This window comes from Chaetodon auriga, chromosome 15 (genome assembly GCF_051107435.1).
Source record: "Chaetodon auriga isolate fChaAug3 chromosome 15, fChaAug3.hap1, whole genome shotgun sequence".
Classification (NCBI taxonomy): domain Eukaryota; kingdom Metazoa; phylum Chordata; class Actinopteri; order Chaetodontiformes; family Chaetodontidae; genus Chaetodon; species Chaetodon auriga.
In genome coordinates, this window is record NC_135088.1 from 4,904,615 (window position 1) to 4,923,258 (window position 18,644).

General features: G+C 46.7%; 1 protein-coding gene across 10 annotated transcripts in view; it reads left to right on the top strand.

Moving 5' to 3' along the window:
• The window catches only part of cadm1a (cell adhesion molecule 1a), a 314,635-nt gene that overhangs the window by 265,433 nt on the left and 30,558 nt on the right, over positions 1–18,644 (top strand). For 5 of the 10 annotated variants that reach the window (XM_076750040.1, XM_076750032.1, XM_076750034.1 and 2 more), the window contains 3 exons: positions 3,381–3,477; positions 8,001–8,173; positions 15,667–15,756. In XM_076750040.1, coding sequence (XP_076606155.1) covers positions 3,381–3,477; positions 8,001–8,173; positions 15,667–15,756 — 360 coding nt within the window. The remainder of the gene's footprint in view (positions 1–3,380; positions 3,478–8,000; positions 8,174–15,666; positions 15,757–18,644) is intronic. The other 5 variants (XM_076750042.1, XM_076750041.1, XM_076750036.1 and 2 more) reach the window with 1 other exon arrangement.

Consider the following 18,644-nt stretch of genomic DNA (forward strand, 5'->3'; position numbering starts at 1 on the left):
TAAGAGAAGAAGAAACCAGCAGCCAATGGTGAAAGAAGCTGGAAGCTTCAAATCTGCAGATTTAAATAGAAACTCTGACAAGCTTCAGCAAAGCCTTAAATGGAAGTTTTAATTATTTAATCATTCTTCTTATGGGACCTGAACTGTCATACATTTGGTGTCTGAATTATACAGTTTTTATGGTAAAATAGCGAGTACTGGAAGGAGGATGAAAAACATGAATTATGATCCCAAACATCTGAACGGTTCAGCCTTCAACACGTTTCCATGTCGTTAAAACCGCGTCACATGGTCTTTCCTCCGCGTTGGTTCCTTTGTGGGGAATTCTAAAAGAAGAAGCCATAAAATATTACACATTATTACACAGTTACACGCAACTTTGTTTACTGATTACTGAGATAGACGAGGTGATTTACATTTCAATCACTGGCTGTGTGGGCAATTTGCAAGTGGAATGGACTGCATTGTGTAGCAAGAAACAACAAAAAGAGGCCGTTGTCAGGGGACAGCGTAATTAAATAAGCCTGTAATGTTTATGTGTATAAGCAAAGCAAGCTGTTGTGCTCCGCTGCCTGCTTGTTTTCCCTTAAGGTCAGCTGGCTGCCGAGAGATGGATCGCGCCGTCTTGAGTGCTTATGAGGTGAAGCACACAATGAAGCAAATAATTCAGTAAGCGTAATGATAACGGCCCTCCTGCATACGGGAGACACTGTTTCATTTCCACTGAAGTGGCAGTATCCCGATCTGGCAGTGCCGTGTGTGTTTTTCCATCAAGCCGAGTCAAAGAAAGCTCCGCCGTAAGTACCGGAGGCTATCAGAACACCCCACAGACGCCTGGTCTCCTTCATGTTTATGGCTCAGAGATGACAAGGTCAGATGACGTTAGGAGCAAAGGAAAAGTTGCAGGACGCTGCGTAGAGCCTGGAGTGGAAACAAAACCAAAGGGTTGCTGTCTGAAGCCGTGCATGCCCACTGAGCAGAAGACTTGGCTCTTCGCCCGTCTGCTGTCCATCACCGAGACCGAGAGCCGGCCACTGACAGGGTGTGATTTAGACAGATGGATGGCCAGACACGTGTTGTTTGCCGCCGAGAAGGTCGGACGGCAGTGTGAAACTTTACCGCCGGCTTTGAAATCATAACTCAAGTCTGAGCCCTCTGTCTGCAGGCTGATTAAAAATGCAAGCGGCAAACAGCGCGTTTAGGCTGGAGAGGAGGGAAAAGAACCAGAATCATTTCCATCACAATCGGAAAACTATAATTACACTATTGTGACTCAGCAATCAATCTGGTATGAGATGACTGAGCTGTAGAGGTGCTTATCTGCAGCATCAGACGAGGAAAACTTCTACAAAATCACACTTTGGAGTAAACAAGCTGGAACGTGGTGCAGTGAACGCATTCAGGTGTGCTCGTCAGGTTAATTAAGCTATCGATGAGCTGTCAGAAATGTTGTCCTTTATTTTGGATGGCCTGCAGGAGGAAACACATCGTGCCTTTGATAAAGGACTGATACGTATACTTTACGCATCAAAGACAGTCTAACACTAAATCATGTCCACCGAAATGTTAAAAGATGGTTTAAAGTTTATTTTTTTGTCTTTTTCTTCATGAATGTGATAGATTTAATAAATATAAATATCCACTCCAAGGTCTTCCAACCCCTGCTGACAGGAACCAACACATTATTCTCACCCGTTCATGGTTTTCTTACAGTCAGACGCTCGTTGTGTGCGATCATCAGCCTGTTTTCAACCACAGAAATGTTGTAAAGTTGTAAGTCAGAGCAGGTCTTCAGCTGCGTTTGTTTTCCCAGTTTTGCTGTCAGTGCATAGCAAGACCGAATTCACGCCCGAACCTGATGATAGATTGAATAAAACATTCAATTTCTGCCCCGAATAAAGGATCATCTCTCACACCAGGACGAGAAAAGGCTTTAATAACGGCAGCCACAGTCAACGGGAATGGGAACAATAGAAACGCCGCGGCTGCAAAGAATGGCACAGCAGCGACTGTCAGAGCGCCCCACTGATTTGTCAAAACAACATTCCTCCGTTTCCCCTCCAGCTGCCTCCACTCTTCAGCGCTGTCCTCTGTTTTCAGAGCAGCTTTATCAGGTGGCGTCTTTGAAGGCGGTCAGGGCGACTCGTGGTCCTGCACTGCGCCGCATTTATCATTCCCCAAAACTTTGTGTTTGTGTTTTGGTGCGAGGTTGATTTGAAATTCCATCAATATCAATATCAATACGCCCGAGGTGGAGGCAGCACGGCTGAAGAGCGGTTTGATGCGATGGACGGCAGGTGGAGGTTAAGTGGTGGGAGGCAGATGTAAAGGAAAAACACCTAATCAAGTCAAATCCATCCGGGCGAAGTTTGTGCAGCATGGAGTCCAAAACAAAGTAAACTTCACCTGAACCTGACCTGCTCTTTCACTGCAACGAAAGGCAGTTCAGCCGAGTAATGGACGTACGTATGGAGGTGCATAAATAACAGTGAGGAGTTATATGAAGACGCTGAGATGAACACAATATAAGCAACATTAACAGTACGTGAATTCACTCAGTCATATACAGCAGGTGTAAGTGTAGATATACAGTGAGGCTGTCAGACCCAGACGCTCTATTAGAGTTAAGAGCTGGATATGAATATGACTGTTTCTGCAGTGACTGTTGTGTTTATCCCTTAAACCCCTGCAGAGTCTTTCAGTGATCGTGGAGAGCAGTTTGCTGTGTGCAGAAAAACAAAAGCCAGACTAGAAAATGCTTTTACCCCGACGCTGGAACATGATGCAACAGCTGCACAAGAAGGAAGGAGTCATTCAGTCTGAGAATGCTCAGATTCATATGAGCATCGACAGTATATACAACCCCAACGTCACAACAGTCAAAGCTGCTGTATTAACATGCATGACCGAAGCTGATTTTATGTTCTACAGCATCATAACTCTTCTGGAATCAGGCTTTTAGATTCTATATGAAGCTAACGTGCTAACGTTAGCCACTGAAAGCTACCAGTCAAAGCAGAGCAAAGCTGGAGCAGCAAACTGGACAGAGGGACGGTGGACGGAGCTGCAGCAGCAGCAGCCGATATGATCATATTATCACTCAGCTGATACGATCGTATGAGGAGTCGGGGCAAAATATCTGCTGTACACCTCTGTGAATGTGATTGGATGCTACTGGTCAGCTGGTGGCCTGACAGAGTAGCTTCAGTGTCTTCTGCTGCAGATCCATCATGTTTCTGTAAGCTGCAAACAACATGGCTGCAAGTAAGAGTCAATCAGAAGGAGGATGACGCAGCGAGTAGATGTAGAGTGAAGACAGATGATGCCTCGTCTGTCCCATTGTCCCATCAGTCAATTCTCTCTCTCCTTTCTCCTTTCAGACAAACCGGAGGTGAAGATCGTGGTGGAATTTCCTCAGGGTCTGACCAGGGAAGGAGAGAACCTGGAGCTGACGTGCCAGGCCAAAGGCAAACCCCAGTACGACACACACACACACACACACGCTTTCACCAATTAAGAATATGCCATGGGTGGAGAAAGCACATGCATATTTATGGATCCATCCGAACACCTCACCTTCCTCCCTCGGTACATGCGAGCGTCCTGTTGTAGTTTGTGTGGAGTCGTCTTTCTGTTCACTCAGCTGAGAAAAGAGAAAATGTCAAACATTAAACAACATATTTACGCACATATCAAATTGGGCGTAACAGTTCAGACTGCCACACCATCCAGAGATTACTCTGTACCTTTCCTCACCCTGAATAAAGGAGAATGCAGGAAGGCAGAGAGAAAACAGAAAGTCACTATTCATCCCGACAGCCTCAGAGGCAGCAGCATTTTAAGTACATTTAAGGGAAATTTAAGGGTTCCTTATTCAGAACTGTAAAAACTTTAAAGTTCTCGACTCCGTCATGAGCTGAACCTCTGACGTTTCTCGTAATGTCAGTGCTGAATCTTTTCCTGACGACCGTTAGAAGTGTTTTGGTCTTTTTTTAAACAGGAAACAGATCATATCAAACTGAGTAAAAATCTCCCTGCTGCTCTAAACATCTGCAGCTTCTCACACTGAAGACCTGCAGAAAATATTCACGCTGTCTCTTCATGTGGACCGAGTGAGACAACAGCTGAGACTCTTTTGGTCCAACCTCCTGTTCACCCCTGCTATGCACCAATAGATGTCGCGTCAGGTCCCGTTAAACCCTTTTTACCAAATGACCGTTTTCTTTAAAGTAGTAGTAGTATTTCGGACTGGTTTCAGTCTGGTTTTAGTTCCTCGCACAGAATGGAAACAGACCGCGTCAGAGTTTCAAATGATCTTTAAAATCAGTTTTGTTTCTTCTCGATCTGACGGTTCATTTTGATACTGCAGATAATCTCAGTATTTCTCAGCTGCTGGCTTTGCTGCACCCAGTTTTCCTCTTGCTTGAAATACAGAAATAAAAAAATCCAAACAAAGAAACCATAAACAGAATTTCGGTCAAAGTTAGAACATCTGAAATAATGCCTGGAGTCCCTCAGGGAACTGTCCTTGGTCCTCTGCTGTTTACAGTCAAAATAGTCGATAAATTATAGCACAATATTACGTCCTACTTCCATGCTAGCACCTCAGAAATGATAGTTCATGACAATACTTATGATTTATGGTGAAGCCAGGTTGAGGAGGTGCTCCTGTCTGAGCCTGTCCAGTCATAAGAAGGAGGGCCGCAGAGTCTTTGCCTAGTTTGGTGTGAGGAGTGAGGAGTAAGCTATTGGGCCAAACAGATCTTAGTGTTGTTGAATGAGCGAGCGGTGTAAAATGTGGCTGTGGGAGAAGGCGCTGGGACATAACATTGGGAGGTCTGAGATGTCGGCTCCTCACTGCGAGCACAGATCTCCTCTAGTAAGGAGTGGGAGTAGAGCTGATGGATAAGAGGGTTGCCTCGATACGAGTATGTGTTCCAGAGACGACGAGCTGTGACTAAGCCAATCTGAACGCTGGAGAAAGACCTGAGGGCAGACATTTCTAAATGACCATCGCTGGATACATAATCACTTAATTGAATGGCTGCTAATTTCTATTTCTGGATGTTCTGAGATGAGATTTGAAACTGGTCTGTGATTACGAAACACATCAGAAGGACTGTGTGGTTTTTGGAGCAGGTGTTTAATTACCTCTCCTTTAAAGGCAGTGGGCAGAGCCGAGCGCTAACGACAGCGAGTCGAGCCATCGTCAAATCTAACAGAGAAATTCAGCCGGAGGAGGGTGGAATCAGCAGGGTGTCCTTCAGTGATGAGAGACAGGACAGTACGTTGACGGACAGAGACTGAACGTCACAGAGAGCAACGTCAAGAATGAGCTCGCAGCGTTAATCTGCACTTTGAAACGTCAGGAAGCTCCTGTTTGTCGCCCGTCGGGCCGTTAGTCCACATGTATCATCAGCTCTGTGTGATGGGAGGTGTAATGGAGTGCAAATGAAGACATTAGAACAGGGGTGAGTAAATGAGGGAGGGCTTCAGGCTGCAGGCCAGAGACCGGCCCAACGTCGATACGGCCGCCGCTGTTGGTGTCAGCCGCGAGTTTGTTGACAAAGCAGTTCAAATTTGAAGAGAATAAAATAATGATGAGGCTGAGTTATGAATATTCCATCAGACCCGGTGAAGTGACCGACCAGGTGCGGCGTCGCAGCGGGTCTTTTCAAATGTGCCCGTAAACGACACTTTAAGGAAACGTCTCCCTCCATTAAACCCGTCCATGTTTTCCAACACTCGTCTGACGGCTTGAACGGTGCCACTGAAAAGTGAATTGTTTTCTGTTTGGCAGCTGCAGTAAGCTTGGATTCACAACAGTTTGAATGGATTTTAATGGCAAACAAGTTTCATTGGGAAGAAAAGTCTAATAATAAAAACATCCATTGAAACTTTCCAAAGTGTCTGAACGCTCAGCGTCTGTTCGTCTGCAGCACAAACAGATCATTTCCAATCAAACTGCTCCTGAGTCCATGTGTTCATCTCCTTCATGTGTTCACAAAGTGGTGTGTTTTCTATGTGTTACACAGCGTTGAAACTGTTCTGGAGTCAGTGGTGTGCGCTCTGAGCCATCATTGATGGTCGGTCGCAGCGTTGAGCTTTACGGGTGCAGCGAGATCGTGGAAAAGTGGACCAAAGCCGTCTTTGAGTTGTCCTTAAACTTCACGTTAATTTAAACCTGATCTGAAATCTGACTTTAAGCCAAACTCAAAGCTCGGATCAATCCAAGTGTCCTCGCTCTGCAGGAATATTCTTAAACTCTGCGTGATTCTGTGAAGGGTAGAAGTACAAGAACACACTCGCACAGAACCGAACAGTGTGTACTCCACACGGCCTCCCCCCTCCGGCCCCCCCACAGTTTTCATACTTGGCGTAGAGACAAGCTCACTACCCGTATTCATTTTATAAAGATGAAAACACAATCAATACAGTGAGCCGGGAATTGGAAGTCATTTTCATTAGAGCTGTTGAGAGTTGTGCAGTCATTACCAGCAGATAGCACAGGGGGCCGTGGCTGCAGGCGGCCATTTGTATTCCACACGCCTGCCCTTCCTCTCTCCTTGCAGCCCCATCTTACCTCTTTCGTCTATCTCTGTCTATCTTCCTTCTCCGGATGCACTTTCTCCCTCCTCGCCACATCCCATCCACCTATAGAAAGCGCACTTTCTAGGTCACGTCTCTCACACTATCACAGCACTTATATTTATATATTTCCTCTTTCTTTGCATTTCATTCCACCTGCAGAACGCTCCTCGCAGACCCGGCCCTCTCTGGTTCCAGCCATCCACCACAGCCATTAAACGCTCTTGTGTTCTGTTTGTTTTTGCTATCGAGCTCCAACTGCTATCTCATATTTCCTTTTCCCGGATTTTTCGCCTCATCTTTTTTTCCCCCCCGCTTCCATTTGCTTGCTCCCTCCTCACCAGATGTTTTCAAATGGAGGGAAACAAGTTAAAACACCACAACAAAATGCAACAAGAGAGACCATCAGCACACGCTCAGGGGAAATAACAGTAGCTGGCTGTGGCCATTGGAAGTTGCAGCGGCAAAATAGAGGTGTTTTGTCTTTTTCTTTTTTCTTCGCCCTCGGTGGCTCTGAGTGCTCTGAGCTCATTGTCATAAAAATGGAATCTGTCACCCCGCTATAAACCTCAGTCAAGGTAGAAAAGAGAGCGAATACAGACGCTTGGTAGGCGCCCACCTACACAGCAACACTCATCAGTGTACGAGCGTGGAAAGCCTGCAATTTGAAGACAAAGCTGCTCCACAGTTATTGTTTGCTTTTAGCCGTACACAAAGGCAGGAATGTCATTTTAATATGTCTTGTTTTTTTGTCCCGGCTCTCTCTGATTAGGCCTTTTTCTATTAAACAGCAGCTAGAAAATGTATTTTCAAAAAGGAGTTAAAGTTGACGATAATCTTTGGAGAACTGTTCGCAAGTGTTCTCAAGTTTTGGACCTCCAAACAGACAAAGCCCGCTTTTTAATGATTGTATGGAGTTACAGCTATTTTTGAATTTAGTACTTTATACGTCTTCTTGTGCTTTAAGGATGCAACAACATCCCAACATGTGAGTCGGAGACACTGAAAGGAGAAAAAAACTGGGAGATAAATGTCACAAGTCTGAGGTTTATGAAGGACAGGAGCGCTCTGATGGCAGCACGGCTAACACAGGTCATGTCAGAAACACTTGAAGTGAAAGAACGTGAAGTGAAGAGAAGCAGGTGATGCTCATCCACCAACACGTCACTCAGATTTGGTCAAATGGATTTTAAAAAGGGCCTCATTTTTGTCAGTTGTCAGGATTGTAAAGCTCTTTCATCCAAAGCGTCTCATTCACACCGTGTTGATGAGCGTCGCAGCGTTGAGGAGGCTCCAGCAGGCCTTCAGGGCTCAGAGGATGACATCATCAGTCACTTCCTGTTCCTCCCTCTCTGTCTGAAGGTTTATCCGTCCGCTGGATTCTCACTGCTGCTCTGCTGTCTTCATTTCAGGCCTCAGCGGGTCAACTGGGTCAAGGTGGATGACGACGTGCCGTCCCACGCCGTCATCACCGGCGGCGACCTTTACATCGAGAACCTCAACAAGTCCTACAATGGAACCTACCGCTGTATGGCCTCCAACTCAGTGGGGGAGTCTTTCGACGACTACATCCTCTACGTCTATGGTACGCAGGTCCAACGCTGACCTCCAGCACTTCACTGTCTCTGCATGTGTTTGCTTACGTCCTTTGACACAGAACATGTCTCAGGTATTCCAGTGTTTAAAAGTCTTTCACCTGACCTCTTTCTGGAGTTTAATCTGACGTTTTATTGACAGAACAGAATATCAAAGTCTGCTTCAGTCGCCGTGTTTCACACCGAACACTGCGGGTTTCAGCAGAATCATGCATATGGAGACTGATGTTTGGTGGGTTGTTGGCGCTGGTGCTCATTGCTAGCACCTGTAGCATACTAAAGTCTGAGCTCGTTAGCATAATCCAAGGCATGCAGACTGCCTGTTAAACAGGGGCTGTGTGTTAATACAGGTGCAGTCTAGTCTTAACCCCTGCCTGTGTCAGTCTGCAGATGTGACCCACAGCGAAAGCTCGTCGCTTCGTTCACTCGGCTGTGCCTTCTGCCCCGCGCTAACACGCCGTCCCCAGGCCACGTTAAGAAAAACTCAACTGAAGGCGAACAGTTTGGGCCTCTGATCAGCCTGCTAGCTCATTATTACTATTACTCAAACTGCATTATATTTCATCTCCTCACCAGCGCCTGCAGCAGCACGCCCACACCAAGCAGCTCCTTTAGGTTTTTTTAACGAAGTGCTATTTTCACAACCAGCGAGGACGCCGAGGTCGTGTCCTCGGTGTCGCTCCTCTCTCTGCACTCTTTTTAATGACCTGAGGAGGAGTTCAGTGTATTCTGCATTTACAAGCGCGTTTTACAGGGTAGATTTTGCAGACTGGCTCTGACTACTTTCAGGCTAAAATTCTTGAATTAAAATGTAATAGAGTGTTTTTGTATCCCTGCGATGTGGAGAAGGCCTTGAAACAAGCGTGTCTTCAGGTGTATCACACCTTCTGCCTTCGAACCAGCTGTGTTGAAACCTGCAGCGTTCCACCCTCAGGTGTGGTTCCTTTATGAACCCAGCAATCGCACAGCAAAGCTCACCTCCACTCGAACTCTGGAGCGGTTTGTAGTCCGATCGCCGCTGAGCCCATCACCCGAAACAGCTGGCCTGATGATCAACGATCATCTGATCAGGTTCATCTGTCAATCAGCAGAACCACAGCAGAGACCCGGCTGGGGATCAATTCATGAGTGTGGTGTGGATGTTTTGCTCTGCTTCACCGCGTTTCTTTATTTCTCTGCTTCCCGTCGAAGTAGAATCCTCCTCTCCTCCTCATAAGCATTATTTTATCGTGCTTTTTAATGCTGTTGATACCAATAACAGCCTCTCCCTAAGCGTCGCTCTCTGATGTGCTCGTTTTCCCCGGCCAAAATTACTTCACTATCACTTTTGGTCGACTCTGAGCCTGCAGAGAAATTATTTGGCCGCTATTGTCCGAGGGAATTAGCAGAGTGAAAAGGCTTCATTTTACAGGGGGAGGGAAGAGGGACCCTCGGTGCCTGACGGACACCAGCTGAATGGATGTTATTTACAGCATAGAGCTGCTGTGCTAATGATGAGTGCAATGAAACAACAGAGGAACGCTGAAGATCAGGAAACGGCTTATTGCCGCCTGCTAGATTACAGCTGTTAGTCAATGCTAACGGAGCAGCGTCAGGCTGTCCTCTGCTCGGTCTTCTGGTCTTTGTAGGGATCAGTTTGACTCGTGGATCTTTGGATTGAAGACGTTTTCCAGGGCCGACTTCTTTAAGAATGAGTGAGAAATTGAGCCAAAAGGTTTGAGTTTAGGGTTAAGATCAGGATCAGGATTAGCTCTAAGCTAAAGCCGAGGATAAACAATGTAATAAACTTTGTGTTTCAGTGTTATAGTTTAGATTTAGATTGTTTGGGATTAACACAAAACAACACGTGATGAATAATCAATAAGATCGACCATTTTACCCGATCAGCCTTCTGTGATCCATTAAGCACAATTTTATATGAAGTATGAATTTTCTGGTAGCAGGTTTTCTCTCACCAGGCCTAACAACAAAACCCCATGGTGAGGGCTGCAAGTCGCCCCCTCTCATCCACCCACCCGCACACACACACACACGCGCATGCACACACACACACACACACACACACACACACACACACACACACACACACACAGAGCGGTGAGAGAAGACAAAGATAAACACGGTAATGCAACACACGGGCAACTAAAAGCCTCACACCAAAAAAAAAAAAAACACAGCCGCCATTAAGACCACAGAAGGCCTCCATCCTTTTAGAGCCAGTCTTTTGATGACTTTGATGTGTCCGCGGCCCCCCCACCACTAATGTCTGCTGTAATTCAACAGCAAATCATGCCGAACCTTCGCCTTGCTAATGGGAAGACAGGATGTTGCGGCTGAGCTGTCAGAAACTGATTCTCACATTATGTTCCGAACCCCTTTTTACCACACACGCACACACACATGCACACACACCATTTACCAAAATAGAAGGTGGGAAGAAAGCATGTACTGTATGTTGGCACACACTCCTGAGACATGAATCAGAGCAGCAGCAGGGCTGTCAGCGTCCGTGTGCCCATATGAAGCATCTGGTTACAACAACAGATTCGACTTGTGCTGCGAGTTCGAGCCTTCGTCCCGCTCACAGCGTGTCACAGCTAATGTGTCTGGTCTGGATGGAACGGACTCTGGAGTGCAGAGTGGTTCATTTGGGCTGGTGTGAAAGCTGCAGGCCGAGCTCTGCTGAGGACTGAGACCGCTGGTCTGCTTCCAGGTGGATCTGACCGACCTCAGGATTTAATGGTGGTAGATACAGTTTGTAGTTAACAGACTGTCACGTACTGCAACCACAACCCCATTCCGAAAAAGTTGTACTGATAAGTCCACCAACTATTCCAAAGCGATGTCCCAATCTGTTCAAGATACATGAGATAACACTGCGTGGTCTGCTGTCCGTCCTCACGCGTCCGTCCGGCAGCGATGATGCAGGATAACAGTCACCAGAACTGTCCAGTCAGCGAGCTACTGTCAGTCCATCTGGCCTCATGATGCACCTCTTGGTTTGTTCGTCCAGACCAAATGAACCAAACCGCGTGAAGTCTAAAGAGAGTTTCATGAAAAATGAAGACATGCTCATTTTTGTGCTTTAAAGTTAACCTCCAAACTTCCAGGCTGATCATGGAAAACGTTAAAAACCAGCCACAGTCTCGGCACAAGATCCCAAACTGTACATCAGAGCTTTGTAATTGAATGATAAAGTCCACATGGCGCCTCCGCCCCCAGCACTGCTCCTGTTTGACAGCCAGAACAAATGCAGCCATGGCAGCATCTCCTCTAATCCATCTGATTCCCGAGTATTGTGACCCTAAGTGATGGAGAGCACTGTGAGACTGGCTGACACTAACAATGTTAACAGCCAGAGGGATGCAGTCTGCACCGCTCTGACTCTCAGTGCCGCTCGTACTTCACAGGGTAAGAAAACACAACCATCAGGGTTTTCCTCTCACAGCCAAGCGACTCGGCGCCGAGGGGTTTTATGTTGTTTACAGGCTGCCGCTTCCCCAATAACTGACTCCTCTTCTTCTCTGCTCCTTTAGCTGCACTGGCCTTTATTGCACACAAGTTTAGTGACCCTGCTGCTCTTCATCGTCTTCCTACTTACTTTACACTTCTTCTCCATTAAAGCACATGGGAGCTACTGTTAGCTCTCTTAGTGGCATCCAACGTGTCTTCCAGAGGTGCAAAGTGTACCGAAACATCCTATTCAGGCTGCAAGTGCTCTTAGTTTGCTAAAATTGCGCTTGAGTGGAAGTGAAATTGCTGGTGTGAAATGTTATGAGGAGTGTGATTCCACCACCACAACAAACATGCAAAGAGGTTACGTCTTAAATCCTGTCTGTCTCTCATCAAGACATTTTAGATGCAGGGATTATTCGGCTGATATTGGATGTATTCCTGGATCAGCGTTGCAATCCTCCAATCACAGCCCTCTGACATCATCAGCGTGCCGCTCCTGTGCGATGTTGACGATGGTCATTGATCAACACGCCGACACTTTCACTGCCAAAAGTTGTCCTTTTTAAAGATGAATAATGCCGACCAAAGCAAAATCAGGGCTCTTTTATCACCTTTAATATTAGTGAACGATATTCTAGCTTATTGCTAAACTTACTGGTTAGCAGAGCCGACCACGTTGGCAAGCTAACCCGCTAACCCTGCAGCAGCTAATGTAGCTAAAGCTCCAGGTTGGTCCCAGACTGTAACAGTTAAATATGCAGTTAAGCATTTTGGTGAATTCACTTCCACAGGAGCAGCACACTGATGATGTCAGAGGGCTGCGATTGGCTGATTGCAGTGTTGGTCCAGGAATGCAACGAGCACGAGGCCCAACCTCAACTTCCTTCGACAGGAGCCAGCACATTAAAACTCATTCAACTTTTTAGGTGTGAGGTCTTTTGTAACTTCTCTGTGGAAAGATAAAGTCAAAGTCAGGAGTTCACAGAGGCCAGGATTTAATGCTCTTTCACATTATTGGCCTCCACAAATGTCACTTCAAGTCAATGTCAAGTTTATATGTAAAGCCCTTAATCGCAGCACGAGTGTCGAGGCTTCATCGGTTCGGATTATACAGGGAACAAGGACACGTCCAGACAGGCCGGGAAACTTCACAAAGACGTGGAGGAAAAATAAAAACACAGGTGCCCCTCGCGGAGCTGAGAGGCCTTAAATGGAACGTATGAGCGAACAGCAAATCGATCCAGGACGGAGCGTAGAGGCGCCGTGATGTCATAATGTACTTTAGAGCGCAGCGTTCCGTCTTTGTCTTTGCGTCGGGCTCCTTGGCCGTCAGTACTGCAGTAAAAATGTTTTGCATTACAAGTTAGAAGTTGCTTTTTTTTTTTTTTTTCATGTACTTGTTCCGGAGCTGTTTTAGACGTTTCTTTCAGCGGGCGCTCACGTGGCGTTCTTTAACTCGACGGCTTCGGCGGGAATGATTCCTGTCAGGGTGTGTCTCGGCGCTTCCTGCCGTCGTGCTCCGTCGTTCAGACCAGAAAAACACTGATTCATCAGCCTCATCAGTAAACAAGGCCCAGTGACGCAGCGGGGGGGGACGCATTCTGCCCGTCACATCTGAAAGTCAATGAGCTCCTCTGTTCGCCAGCTCGCCACAAAAAGGAAGTGTAGTGTACATTCAGTCGCTCGCCAGCTTTTCATCTTTGTCTGCTTCTTCTTTTCGTGGAATTCTTTCTTTTTTTTTTAGCATCAGGTTTTTAATGAGTTGTTGACACTGATGATCCCAAACATCTGCTGGACCCTCACAGTTCATGGTGGGATGAAACCAATTAGACAGCACCACCCCCGAGCTGGAGGTCTGTGGCTCTCAAGCGTGTGTGAAGCTCATCAGCTCCAGCTTCGCCCGCCAGCCCGCTTCCCAACACATCGCTCCTCGCCGCCTTTGTCTGCACGTCGGTCCGCTCAGCCTTTTGTGTTGTCAAGGTTGTCTTTAAAAGAACGGGACTGTGGACAGATTAAAAACACGGCGTACGTCAGCGGAGTCTGAATACTGATCCGCATCACCTTAAGGCCTTCATTTGCATTTTTAAATTCGCCTCAGGCAGAGTTGTGAGGGGCCGCTCGGTCCTCTCCGCCTCGCGCTCGAATTACTTGATACACTTTTCTTCAAGTGCAAAAAATAAGTGATTTTCTAAACTAACAACCCTGAACACATTTGTGCAGTAACTATGAACAACTCGTGGCCTCCGGGAAGACTACTTTTATATGATAAACAACCTCTGCGCCCAGAGGGAAGACATTACACACAGCAGGAGAACTTTGATTATCTATAATAGAACTTTGGGATGTACGTTTTCAATGTGACGTGATTTCATGCTGAAAGTATTTTCACGTGAATATGAAGTATAACTGCAGTACAGTCATCCAGTGACAGTGAGTGACTTCTGATAATGATCCTGGTGTTGAGCCCTTTAATACAGCTTCACTGTCAGTCAACAATATAACAATGAAAAGTACAAAGAATCCACCAAAGAAGCCAACGTCCAATCAAATGTCAGATTGTATTTGTATGAAGTCAGCTCGTTCTGTGTCCTCTGCGTCTCGTCGTCCAGTCCGTTTCAGAGATAAAACTCGTGTCCAGCTTCTCCCCTCAAAGCCCATTCGCTGCCAGTGAAGGACACAAATATGGAGTTTACAGTCGGCACTCAGTCAGGAGGAAAGTGTGTTTGTCAGATCAGCTCTGCAGACGGGACTTTTGCTCTCTTCAGAGGTTTTGTCCATACTTACAGACACATTATAAACTGTATTTGTACGTCACCTTTCATGCAGCTCGGATTGCTTTAAACAAACAAACATAAACAAATCAACAGCACTTATTTCTGTTTTGTAGCTGTTAATTAGAAATTCATCAAGCGATCAAATGCGTTTGACTTCCTGCTCTTAGAACTACAAACAAGCAAGACGGCTGAAGCTCTTTGTGTTTTATAGCCGCAGCCGATACGACGTCCACCATCTCATAAAAGGCAAAGACTTGACACCATGAAGCACCTCCTCTGTCTCCTTGACTCCCCCCTGCTCCCCCTGACTCATTTCCTGTCCTCACCTTCTTATAGCACTTTCATTCATTAAGTGCAGACCGGCCTTCCTCCTTATCAACAGCCACAAATTACCATTTTTTTCAGCCGTTTGATAACCCCGACAGGTTCCTCAGCGTATTCCCAGACAATCACCGCAGCATGATGGGAGGTCTCTGAGCAAGCGGCGCAGTCAGAGGCTTCATATCAGTGCAGCGCCGCCGCTTCAACAAGGAAAATGTCACTTTTGATATCTCCCCCCGGTCACTGTCAGTGTGGGGTCTAACCCAGCTAATGAAGTAAGAAGGGAAAAGCTGTGGGAGGAAGAAGGATCTGGGGTCAAAGCCTGTGTACTGAGCGTCTCCTCTTCATGCTGCTCATTTCTTCTTCTTTTGTTTATGTGTGGATGTTCTTTCCCTCCTCCTGTTTCTGTGCCGTTCATCGTACATCACATTTAGCTTTTTGTCCATTTCCCCTCGACGTCGTGCTCTTTTCCTGGAGATGCTCAGGATGCACAGGCACGTTTGTTTGTCAGGGTAGCTCGCTGCATAACAATGACAGCATAAGCACAATGCCAGCATGTGTTACTCATTAGACATTTAATCACTTCTAACAACCACGCGCTCGCTAGCTTTGTCAGTATTTCATGTCGTGGTGTGTAGCCCGTGAGTAGACATAAAAGAGAAAAGTTCCCAACAAGATCTTTGATCAGCTCGGCCGGCGTGTGTGCTGCGGTGTCATCGCGGCGTGTGCGGTGTTTAATGCGTCGCCGCTGTCGATTCATCAAAAAGTCTCCAGCGGACCTTTAACTCACACACGCGGTGACACGCAACGAGCTGCTGGTCATACGTCAAACGGCGATACGGCGGCTTCACTGTGACTTTACTTTATCCTCATGGCGTTTATACTCATTTGTTTCCCCCCTGTGTTTGTCATGTATCTGTCCTCTCATCCAGATGCTCCCACCACTACCCCTATACCCACCACAGCCACCACCACCACCACCACCATCACCTCCACCATCTCCTACCCCGAAGCCAATCAAGGTACAGTATCAGCCTCACACGACCTGGTTATCTGTGCGTGTATGTGTGTGTGTGCCTGCGTGTGTGTGTGTGTGCGCTCCCTTATCCCCTGCACAGCCTTGAGTCACTCCATGTATCTCCATCATCACAGCAGCCGTCATACTCGTAAGCGTGTTTCTTTACCTGTGGTCCACTTCCTGTCATCACTTACCCTCATCAGAGTCATTTAACTGGTAAAGATTAATGGCTGAAGCCACAACATGTATTCATGTATGGTAAATACTCAAAAACAGTAGAAATCATTTTATTAAAACAGTGAAACGTTCTCGATGTCCCTGAACTGAACTGTGGCCAAGTGTGATCAGCTTCCTCTCGCTGATGAAAACGAAAGTGCGTCTTGTGAACTTTGACCCTCATTTCAAGCCGTTCTCGTCCTCAGAGCGTCAGATAGCAGCGCTTTGCCAGGGCGCCCTTTAGTGATGTCATTGAGCTGTAACTGAGCGCGCCGCAGATGTTAGACTGACTTTATGAATAGTTTCATTACCAGGTGTTAGCATGCACGTCGTTAGCGTGGCATTAATGCAAGCTGTTTCTATTTGGAATGATTTCTTTTACTTGTGCAAATGAAGCTGCACTGGAAACATCTATTCTGTGTAAAACGTTGACGGCTCAGCTAACAGGCTGTGAATATGCAGCTCGGCTAGCTTTGTTTCCTGCAGGCGGCGTGGACGCAGCACCAACAGGCTGCTCTGCAACGTTTCTTTGGAAATGAATCTCAAATAAAAAAAACGGTCAGAAGAGCGAAGGATGAATGATGCTAGCTGACGTTAGCTCGCTGCAGATTGGAGAAACATCATCTAATTCACTGAGGCGCTCAAACACTGCCCCCAGCTCTTAAGGTGGAATGTTTTCTTGCATGTTACTCAATGCATGAGCTGACACCAGGAGTCGATCAGCATACCTTAAATGTCAGTATGACGACTTTGACCGTCGCATTTGCTCTTAGCGGCTCGAGTCAGTGATGACTGAATCTTCAAGGGCTTAAAAGAATCCAGATGAAACTGGATATTCTGTTTCTGGAGCGTCTCCAGGAGCTCCTACGATCCTTATTGGTCGTCAACAGCGTTCTTTAATGCAACTCGTCCGGTGGATGTGTGTCGTGAGGAGGACGCTGCTCGCTGCAGGAGAGGGAGTTCAGGCGGAGGGAGGTGTTAGAAGAACGGAGAACCTACAAAGTACCTGGAAACTTGTCACTAGTATTAATCCCAATCTCCTGATGGCAGATTTTCACTGAATAACAGTCAGCGGTCGGACTGTGGCGGCATGGTGTGATATCACCTGAAGCGGCATGATGGGAAAGCCAAAGAAAACAAACTGCTCTGTAGGCTGTAAATGATGAAACATGGACACCGGATTCACCGCGATGGTGTCATTCATTAAGTCCATTAAAGATCACGCTGTGGGTGGACTGTGGGAAGAGGGCGGCGGCGGCGATGAACGACGACTGAGAACGAGCACTTGAAAATTAGGCCCGTTTGAAATAAGCAAATTTTATCTCGCCCTTTCAGAAACAGAACCGGGGGGGGGGGGGGGGGGGGGGGGGGGGGGGGGCTATTGTGAGGCTAAATCTCCAAAGGGTGCAGATAGAAAACATCACTTTATGCCTCGACTCAGAAATCAGCCTGAGCTCCAAATGCAATCAAAGCCTCCCTGACAGACCGCTCAATTGGAACAAATCTCACGAGGCTGGCAGAAATCACAGGCATTGTGCTTGATTATGCCATCTGATTGGATTAAAGAGAATACCTATCTGTGCAGGCTGATTGATGCCTCAGAGTCTGCCGTCTGCACAGGCCTCTTCTGATTATAGCTATCCCGACACGCGGATGCTGATTATTTCTAATGCGCCTGCTGAGAATAATATGTTACTTTAGAGGTAAATAGTGATACTGGAGACGTACGTTCTCCAAAGATTACTTGCACCAAATTTCTGAATTAGTCTGAGAGTAAACGTGAAGTACTGTGGAGCCTGGAACTTTAAAGGAGAACCAACCGTTTCAGAAGAAAAGGTGAATTGAAAAGCACGCGTGTCCACTCTGCAGCTCACAGTCCACTCCCTGTCTTTAGTTCAGCTCTGACTCTGTGAGATGCAGAGGGCGTCTCGTCCCACAAAGACGTGCGTACTAACGATCACTGTACAGTATGTTGCAGGTGATTTCAGTCCCCTGTGGACAGGACTTCAGTTGAGACGTGTGGACTCCACCTGACAAAGCAAACCTCACGTCTGCACTGCCAATATTTTCAGGTTAAAACAAGCCGCTTACAGTTTCTCCCAGATGTCCTCTCTTTGCTTTCAGCCATCAGGGGCATTCCATTATTACTGAGTATATAGATTGAAGGCAGCACACTCATATGACCATAATATGCTCAGCTAGTTGATTTCATTTACCCGCAGCGTGCCGCTCAGATCAGAGAGCCACTGCCAAATGAATCTATCAGAGAGGGACTGAGGTTTTTTCTCCGTCGGCCATTAGAGGGACAGAATGGAGTGCTTTGAAAAAACCTATTTAAGCCCCAACACATGGCTCTGAGGTGCTCGGTGGGGTTTAGAAAGCCACACACGGAAACGACTTTTTTCTATGTTCACTGCTTAACACGTTTCTAAATGGAGACGTCTGACTGGTCGGCTCCTTCATTAGGATTTGCTGTTGCTGTTTGTGATTTCGTCTTTCTGGAGATGAATTTGCTGCCTCTCCTTCTTCAGCATCCTCTTTTTCTTTTCCCATGATGCTCAGCTGTCCATATTCCTTTTTCTGCCATTTCTGTGTCAGCGTGGAAGAAAGCTTTTCCTTGAAAAGCAGCGTTTTTTTCAGGGGCAGCAGTCTATTATCCTTCAGTGGTAGTCAGGG